Source organism: Odocoileus virginianus, chromosome 21 (assembly GCF_023699985.2).
Source record: "Odocoileus virginianus isolate 20LAN1187 ecotype Illinois chromosome 21, Ovbor_1.2, whole genome shotgun sequence".
NCBI lineage: Eukaryota > Metazoa > Chordata > Mammalia > Artiodactyla > Cervidae > Odocoileus > Odocoileus virginianus.
Window position 1 is genome coordinate 50,299,168 of NC_069694.1, and position 9,606 is coordinate 50,308,773.

The 9,606-nt window shown below is 37.0% G+C and overlaps 1 protein-coding gene across 48 annotated transcripts in view; it reads left to right on the top strand.

Annotated features, from left to right (window-relative positions):
• ANK2 (ankyrin 2) overlaps positions 1–9,606 on the top strand; it is a 687,657-nt gene that overhangs the window by 560,452 nt on the left and 117,599 nt on the right. For 42 of the 48 annotated variants that reach the window (XM_070452307.1, XM_070452311.1, XM_070452306.1 and 39 more), the window contains 4 exons: positions 1,598–1,795; positions 3,920–4,018; positions 4,180–4,278; positions 9,421–9,519. In XM_070452307.1, coding sequence (XP_070308408.1) covers positions 1,598–1,795; positions 3,920–4,018; positions 4,180–4,278; positions 9,421–9,519 — 495 coding nt within the window. The remainder of the gene's footprint in view (positions 1–1,597; positions 1,796–3,919; positions 4,019–4,179; positions 4,279–9,420; positions 9,520–9,606) is intronic. The other 6 variants (XM_070452318.1, XM_070452349.1, XM_070452317.1 and 3 more) reach the window with 1 other exon arrangement.

Consider the following 9,606-nt stretch of genomic DNA (forward strand, 5'->3'; position numbering starts at 1 on the left):
TACAGTCCTTAGGGTTGCAAAGAGTCGAACATGATTGAAATGACTGAGCATGCATACATGCATCATAGTGAGTAGCTACAATGTGCCAAACAGTGATCTGGACACCAAGGGACTATCAAGATAAATAATATGCCGTCTGTATTTTGAAGAAGCTTGGAATTTACGTGGGTAAGATAGACAAGAAGTTAGTTACAAAGAGTAGAACTATGTTTATGGTAAGGAACAGAAGAAAATGAATTAACCATCTAGGAGTGAGGTGATACCACTAGCCTGGAAAGGGCCACGGCAACTAACACCAGACTATCTTCCCTCCCTCTCCAGAAAATCTCCCAGCTTTTTATCATCTGTTATTCCTCCTTCAAGCAAATATTCATCTATTTAGTTGTCACTCTCCCTCTTTCTTTGAAAATTCAAATTCTCAGTAAACTGTGACTCTTCTCCACAACTCATCCTTTAAAAAACAAAACAAAACAAAACAAAAGACAGATGTATCCATTATTTATTTGGATGCACTGGGTCTTAGTTGTGATACAAGATCTAGTCCATGACCAGGGATCAAACCTGGACCCCATGCATTGAGAGTGTTGGGTCTTAGCAACTGGACTACCAGGGAAGTCCCCACAACCCTTGTTCCAGTTGGTGATTTTAACAATCTTGGTGAGAGCAGTAGATGATCCTCTCACTTGGCCTCTCAGTTTGGTCACTGTAAAGCCTCTGTAATTTCTGTGTTTAACCTCCCCTCTGTCCAACCACCTCCTCCTCTGTTTCAGTGAATACTCTCCAGAAGCCCAGCTCCAGAAAAGTGTTTATTGTGCTGGTGCCATTAGCCAGTCGTTGAATGGTCCCCATTCACCTTATGCCCTCACCTCTATGCTCCAGAAATTCCCTGGTTACTTGTACCACTCCCTGACATACTCAAACACACTTGCTACATTTCACCCTGATTAAATCCATCTCCCATTTTTGAGGCTGAATGGGGCTGCAGAAAGCACCCAACTGCAGTGGTGGGGCTCTCTTTAACTTTGCAATACCTAATGCTCCCTGTGATCCCTAAGTCAGCCTGATGCTGCCTGACTATACATTATATTTCCAGGCCTGTTCACTGTCACTCCCTGCCATCTGTTTGTTCTATACATTTTCTTTTTCCTTCAAGCTTCTTTTTTTTAAAAATTTTTATTGGAATATAGTTGATTCACAATGTTATGTTAATTTCAGGTCTACGGCAAAGTGAATCAGTTATACATACATCCACTGTTTTTGAGATTCTTTTCCCATATAGGCCATTGCAGAGAATTGAGTAGAGTTCCTGTGCTACACAATAGGTCCTTATTAATTATCTATTTATATATAGTGTGTATATATAGTAGTGTGTATATATATCAACTTCAATCCCCCAATTTATCCCTCTTCCACCCTTGTCCCTCCGTAACCTTAAGCTTGTTGTCTGCATCTGTGATTCTGCTTCTGTTTTGAAAATAAGTTCATCTGTGCCCTTTTTCTAGTTTCCATGTATGAGTGATAGCATAGGATATGTCTTCCTCTCTCTTACATTACTCGGTATGACTGAAATGTGGCCTGGTTTGGTTGTGATGTGCAGAATGGGCTGTCTCCACTTCACATGGCTGCACAGGGGGACCACGTGGAATGTGTGAAGCACCTGCTCCAGCACAAGGCGCCTGTTGATGACGTCACCTTGGACTACTTGACCGCCCTGCACGTTGCCGCACACTGTGGCCACTACCGTGTAACCAAACTTCTCCTGGACAAGAGAGCCAACCCGAACGCCAGAGCCCTGGTAAACCTGGCCCAGTCCGCGTTAGATGAATACAGACTGACACCAGCAAACCCACACTGATCGATCAGTGGTTGCAGACACCAGCCGTGCATGGTTACAGATATGTAATTAGCTCTAAAAATGCCACCTCCCACACGTTGCCTGCCTACTTCATGCCTTCACAGTTTGCTATTAAATAATGGCAGGGATAGATTTAAGAGAACACCAAGGTAATAGTGCCATAATTAGCAAGTCATAGATAATGTGAAACTCTGGAGGGATAAGCATTTTTAAATGGAAAATAGGAGTTGTGAAAGAGACAGTTATAAAAAATAAGTTCTATACACTCTATATAGAGTCAGAATAAAATTGTAAAAAAGCTAAACTTTATAATCTTTGAGGGGGAAAATATTTTAAAGTGGTGAACAGATTTGACTGTGTAAGGTAATGTAAAATGTAAGCTGTAAAGAGTTCACTTGGAGATGTTCCTTATTGACCGGATTACTCAACCATAGACTAATAGAAAAGTGATGCTTGTCATCTTTTTACTTCAGGAAGCATTTTATATGAACTATTTCAGAAATTGCTCAAGAGAAATCTGCAAGTGGTTGTCCCTAGAGCACCTTCTGTTTCCCTCATGGTCTAATATTGAATAAGTCTCCTTGCTTCACTTATATTTTAACCATAATCATTGGAAGTATTAGGCATGTATTAATTTATGCCTCTTGTTTCCTAATTCTCTAACTAAAGGCAAATCCTTTTTTCTATTTGTTTATGTCAGTTAAATTAGTCTTCAGGCAATCAATATATTTAAGAGAATGTATTAGAAAATATTGGATCTTACTTTTATGAGAAATTTTCCATTGGAATCAACTTATTTATTGTTGCCTGGAAACAACTATACTTTTTGGGTTATGTGCAATTACATGAGAATATTTGTTTTCTTATAAAGAAAAAAGTACTCATTTTTAATTGGATAGTGGCCAGTAAGCTTGTAAGATATCACACTCTAATCATTGCAGATCTTTTAAGTGCTGTGGTTATTTATATCTGGCTTATCACATAGCTAATAGATGGGGAATTAGTTTTAAAATGTTGTGAATAATAATGTCATAGGTTAAAGAAAATTATATGCTTTCCCGAGAACTGTTAGTGTAGAAAAATGTTTTCTGATAAAAAGTCTCTATTGGGACATGCAAAATTGTTAACTAGCAGAATGGATACAGCTATTCTATATAGAGTCATCATTGTTAGATAAAAATATAATACTTAAATATAGCACATAAGGATTAAGCATAGGGTTAAGAAATTTTTATGTAATTTCCCCCAATTCCTGCACGTTAGCCTAGTATGGAAGACTTTTCCACATTTCTTTGCTTTTAAGAGATATCTTCTTACAGTTATTTCAGAAATTCTCCATACTATTTTTGAAAATATTTTGGCACTTATTAATCATGTCTTTCTAAAATAAAATATATCTTGATTGACATGTTATAAAAATATTAAAAACATAAGAAATATAATGGCTATAAAAACATTATCAACATAAATAATGATTTCTGCTAACATGCAACAACTCCTCATAAAAAGTTTTTAATATAAACAGTATAACTCTGGCTATAAAAAATGATCAACACAAATAATGATTTCTGTTAATTTGTAACACCTCTTCCCTAAAAAAAATAGTAGCTAACCTGAAATATTTATTATAGAGGTAATCATAAGTCTTAGATTTTGAAATAAAACAGGTAATGATTTTTCACTCTAAGAAATAGCCCATCATCAAAAAAAATGTACTCATCTTTGAAGCATCTTTAAGCCATTTCATAATCTGGCCTATTAGTATACTTTAAACCATTTTAGAACTAAATTATAATTATGTGTGTGTTTTCCATCTTAGAAGAATAGGCCCCCGTCCCTTTTGTTTTATCTGTAACCACACAACAATGCCATACTTGCCCCCCACATATGACACAAGCCTCCAGGAACACACCATCACTGTCTCTCTAACCCAACAGCTACAGCATTTGAAGAAATGGTAACATTATGTGACAATGTAGCATTACTGCCTGCAATGTGCCAGCATGGAGTTGTGTGAGACGCGTTTCTGCATGTTTTCAACTAACTTGATTGTCTTTTGCACAGAATGGTTTTACTCCACTGCACATTGCCTGCAAGAAAAACCGCATCAAAGTCATGGAACTGCTGGTGAAATATGGGGCTTCAATCCAAGCTATAACAGAGGTAGAAAAATGTTTCAGCTTGTCACGAAACATTCCTTCTCTTACTCCTTCTTCCCCTTCCTTCCACCCATGTTCTGTCCTCTCCGAATTTTATTTATCTGAAGAAGCCCCAAGGCCCCCGCCGGTGCAGAGGAGTAAAACTCCTGTCGCTTTGTTTCACAGTCTGGCCTCACACCAATACATGTGGCTGCCTTCATGGGCCACTTGAACATTGTCCTCCTTCTGCTGCAGAACGGAGCCTCTCCAGATGTCACTAACATTGTGAGTATGGCTTGGGTCCGAATAACCACAGGAGAAAGAGCGAGAGGACTTGTGTGGGTGTGTGCAGAGATGTGTGTGTGTGTGATCAAAGCTCCGTGGCTGGCCGAGCTTTGGGAAGCACCCCTGTGATAACTTTATTGAAATAATTGCTAGAATGTCGCTGAGGAGAACCTCCATAGGGTAAGAAATATTTTACACAATACACTGGAAACTGTGGAGCAAGACTGTGTCAGCTTCCTGGTACAGATGAATTGACCACACATTCTTAAATACACTTATTAAAACAAAATGCATTTTAAGAGGTCCTCTGAATATGAATGAATTATTGGTTGGAATAAAAACTTTCAGGCTCAATCTACTTGTTTTGAGTGAATCATATTTCAGGTAACTTTGGCTAAAATATTTAGTACCATAATTGCTTATATCAAATGATTAACCAGAGGTAGACCAAGAGTTTTTTTTTTAAACTTACTATCAAATTCTCCCTCTTTAAATTACATCGATTTTCCATTTTCTAACCTTACTCTGATTTTTCCTTTTGATTTGATTTTGTTTGCTGAAATAGGTATATTTTGCAACTTTTCATGTATCCCAAAGTCCATGTTGGTCTCCAGACAACTTTTGTTCTGCCAATAAATGCTGGATATTTCAGAATTCTTCTACATAATCTAAGTTAGGATTTTCATTTCCCATTTCTTATTTCTCTCATTTTCTCGGAGTCTGCCCAGTTAAACTTTGATCATTGAATGCAGATTTTCTTTTGAACAAGAGAACTTGCTCTGTACAAGATGATGTCAAGTATTTGAAGCTCACCAGGACCCACTGGGCCACTGAGAGGTTTTAAAAAGTATTCAACAGAAATAACTCCCCCAATACATGTTAGTGTTTATTATTAAAATGAATCATGTTTTCAAAAGCAGTTGGTTTACTATGGCTATTAATTTTGGGTATCCCATTCCTTTTAAGTTGTAAAACAAAATGTTCAAGTTCACTTTTTATTCATATCCCCTCTCACTTTCTCATTTCCTTGTGTTTTACACTCTGTTTCCATGCTGAAGTTTCTGATGCGTGGACAAAATCCATATGAAATAAATTCACTTGATTTTAAATATGATTTAATACCTCCCCTTGTATTCACAATTGGAGTATAAAACCACTAAAGAATTGAAATATAGTCTATATTTATAATTCCCCTACTTATAGCTTATTGATTCTAAAGTAATACTATATGCTAATTTTAACTTCTCCATTAAAGATAAATTTCACAGCATGCCAATTTGAGTTTAATTTATGGTCACTTCTTAGAACTTTAAAAGAAATGAACAGCATATTTTTGCTCACACAACAGCATATGTGTTCAGAAATGACTGCCTCTCTTTTCTTAAATTGAGACCTGTACAACCCAGTACCTTTTAAAAGAAGTTCTCTGAGTACTTTCTCACTCTACTATATTTTCCTTCTCTGCATTAAAATGCCTACAGGATCTCAGGAGCAATGGTGATACTATGTTAATTACATCATCATGCTATAATAATAATATAGACAAGTGTAGTCTATGCAATGCTTGATTGAGACTCCCTATGTTAATCTTTCTGAGGGGAGACTGTTTGAAAAATCTTTCTGCAGGGAGATTTTTGCTAAATATTTTCTTAATCAAAGAAAAGCCACAAGAAATGATTATATGATTCTGTGGCACTCTTAATTTCTTCTTAACTGACCAATTCCAAATTATTTGATGCTTATGGTTTTATTCCATATTGATATGCTCCATTCCACAAAAAAAAATACCTGTGTAGGCTACATATAGATTTTCAAATAAAAATAAATAGCAATTAAAGCAATAAAAATATTGACATCTTTAGGTTCTTAAATACTCCCAAATTTGGCAATTGCTGTATTAAACTTTAACTTCCACCTGGTGGTCATTATAAAGTTCTTCATTCTTCATCTTCTCATTTGTCCATCCACACTCTTTTCCTTCAGATTCTTCACAATAAATACTTTAGGGGCACCTGCCAATGCAATCCTCCCCTTGAACGTGTTTCCTAGTTGCTTTTTGTTTGTTCATTTTAAGTTTTGTATGATGTGTCCTTCAGGGAGCAGATACCATATAGATAGGGTTGCCAGAAAAAATACAGTACTCCCAGTTAAATTTGAATTTCAGATAAACAACACATAATTGTTTTTAGTATATGCATTCCCCAGGCAATAGTCAAGACACACTTAACGCTAAATTAATTATTCTTTGTCTGGAATTCAAATTTAACTGGCCATCCTGTATTTTGACTTGGTAATTCTGGCAACCCAACATTTAGAGGAATCTTTCTCTAGTAGTGGGATGCCTGTGAACTGATGTATTCTCAAAACGTGAGGCTATAGCTACTGGATCCAAAACTCTTTGTGGGTTGATTAAGAAACCATGTGAACACTGGCTGCCTGCTTGCTGTGTCAGAGTTGGTCATTTCCCGACCCAAAGTACCCCACCCTTGGAGCCCTTGTGTGTTGCCTGAAATCATGTTGCATTTTTGAATGCAATGCTGTCTGTTGTGCTTTGATGCTTTCCAACTGATGTAGCCAAAGTGGAAGTCAACGTAGCTGTCAGCAGAGTCACTCTTAATGACTGGGAGGAGGGGCATGAAATTTAGTACCTGCTTTGGACATGAGCATACTCATTCTCCTGCCAGTCTTGTTTTTGTCTCAGAATTCACTCCAAGCTTGAAGTGGACCAACAACTCAATCATGTGCAAATATTATTACTACAAAGTTCCCTTTCCAGAAAGCTCACAGATGTATTTTAAAAGCTAGAAAGCTGAGCTGACAGTTGTGATACATCCATAAACCAAAGTATGCATTGACAAGCATGGCAGTAAAAACCCCAGCACTTTGGGGGCTGTCCAGAGTGCAATGTGGGGGACACAGAGTTTTTCTCTTCTTAATCAATGAATTCATGGCTTAAGTTCACACTGCATATTATATTTAAGAATGTCCCGTAATCCTTAAAGTTAATTAGCTTAAGATGAGGAAAATAAGGTTATTGAATAAGATGAGGTACCCAGTAACTAAGAAATGGAAGTTACTGATTAAAATAATATAAAACATCTTTCATTTTCTTATTTATACTTTGTATAAATAAGGATAACATAAAGCTAAACAAATAAGGACAATTTATGATAAAAGTAAGTTATCCAGAAGTCATTAAATAAGAATTGAACAAGGCCATTGTTTTAAAGCAGACAGACGATTTGTGTGTATATATGTGTAACTTTTCTTTGAATATAATGTTTAATATTTTAGGGTTTATATCTTATCAATTTCAAATGCATAAACACTATAAAAAATAACTTATTTTAAGTACAAATAAAGATATTGGAAATACTAAGACTACTGGAAACTTAGTAGTCTAAGTTTGGAAACCCCTTACTGATACAGTTTGGCTTGTAAAGGAAACATATAAATTCATCATTGAGTAGGTACTCCTGAGACCGCTTTGATTTAACTTCTTATAAGAAAACTTATTTTTGTCTTCATTTCTTCCAAAATTAGTAAAATTGCCATATTATTATAGGACTTTGAATAAAAAATTTGAGGTTTTTTTTTTTTTTTTTTAATCAGAAGATCTAGCTTCATCTATTTAGGAACAGGTTTTAAGTGATACAGAAAAGTTAGAAATCGTGGTTGTCTGAAGAGGAAAAATCTTCCCATGTATCCAAAGGGTGAAAACAAATATAGCTTTTCTGATAATGTTATTTGATGTGAAAACATACTCCAGATACATTTACAAAAGTCAAAAGATAGTGTCAGAAAATAAGGCCATTAGAGGGTAAATGAATCACCAACAAAAAGAAAATTAGAGTTAGACATCCAATTCAGTGCTTTTAAATTCAGATCACTGGAAATGAATGTCTTATAATTTCATAAGGAGTGGAATGCTGAACACTAGCAAAAAATGAACTGTGAGCTAAGCACCAAACTAAAGTTTGTCTTAAATCTTCTTAGTCTAAGTGTTGTGCAAGGAATCAGAAGAAATTATTCACCAGGATTTGTCAGGTGTTATCCAGTTACCTCAACCAACTTTGAAATCAATTTAGTCTATTTGGAATGGTTTACTTTACCAGGTTGAAGTCAACCTTCTTTTCTAGTATAGTTGTGGTGACAAAAGTAACTTTTATTCTAGAATCTTATTCTTTTGTAATTGTGAAATAGTTTAACAGAATGAACCCCTGCTTTCTTTAGAACTACTGTGATTTTAGTATGCTGATTGGAAAAAAAGAAAAATCTCTCTCTTAGAGGCAGTAATTAACAGGCTTCCTAATGAGAAAACTCTCTTATGTCTAACCATCATCCTTCATGCTGCAGGGTAAGCTCCCTTTTCCTGGTAAGCGTGCCTTCCTTGATGCAGCACGGAGATGCTTAAGGGGAGACCCGAAGCTCAGTGCGGCCCCCCGCAGCCTATGCATTGTTAACATTGCTGTACTCTCCTCTGAGTGCTTCTCTCAGATAACTGTCTGCAATCACACATGCTCATCAGTGACAAGCAGGGACCTCCTGGGCAAATCAGGTTTCTCATATGACTGTCTCTAGTCTCGTAACACCAAGACAAATGCAATGTGACATAACAGCTTCTTTCAGAAGGAAATGTTGAATTCTGGACAGGAATGGCTTCCGTATGATGCAGGTGCCGCAATTTTTTGTGTTGACTTGATCTTCAGCATCTAGAGTTTCTCATTATTGATAACAGGATGAAGCTGTAATCACATAGGCAAGTGTGACAGATTTTAGGTTTGCAGGATGAAAGATGACTTCATGTCACCAAAGACAGTTTAGGTTATGTTGGCTACAAAGTCAAACCTCAGGGTATCCTGGATGTTTGGGTAAGTTCACTAGTTTTTTTATGGAGTGGAAAAAAAAAAAAAAAATATATATATATATATATATATAAACATTTGTTCTATCCTTATGAAGATGGAGAAGATACCAAACTGTGTTTTCCCAGACTGGAGAATTATGAAATAACTGTGCCTTTCCCTAGATTTCTGACACCTTTGGGTATAATGCCACCTTTCACAAGAAAGCACATTTTGGTCATGTGCCATGCCGCGCGGTGGGTTTGCTTGGGACTCAGCAGTCTCTGTTTCCTGGCAGCGTGGGGAGACAGCCCTGCACATGGCCGCCCGAGCAGGCCAGGTGGAAGTGGTGCGATGCCTCCTGAGGAACGGCGCCCTCGTCGATGCCAGAGCCAGGGTAGGTGCCGGTGCTCGGGGCTCGCTGCATGGAAGTGCATGGCTTCCGTCTCCAGGGGAGGCTGCTGTCCTTCGTCTCCTGACGTGG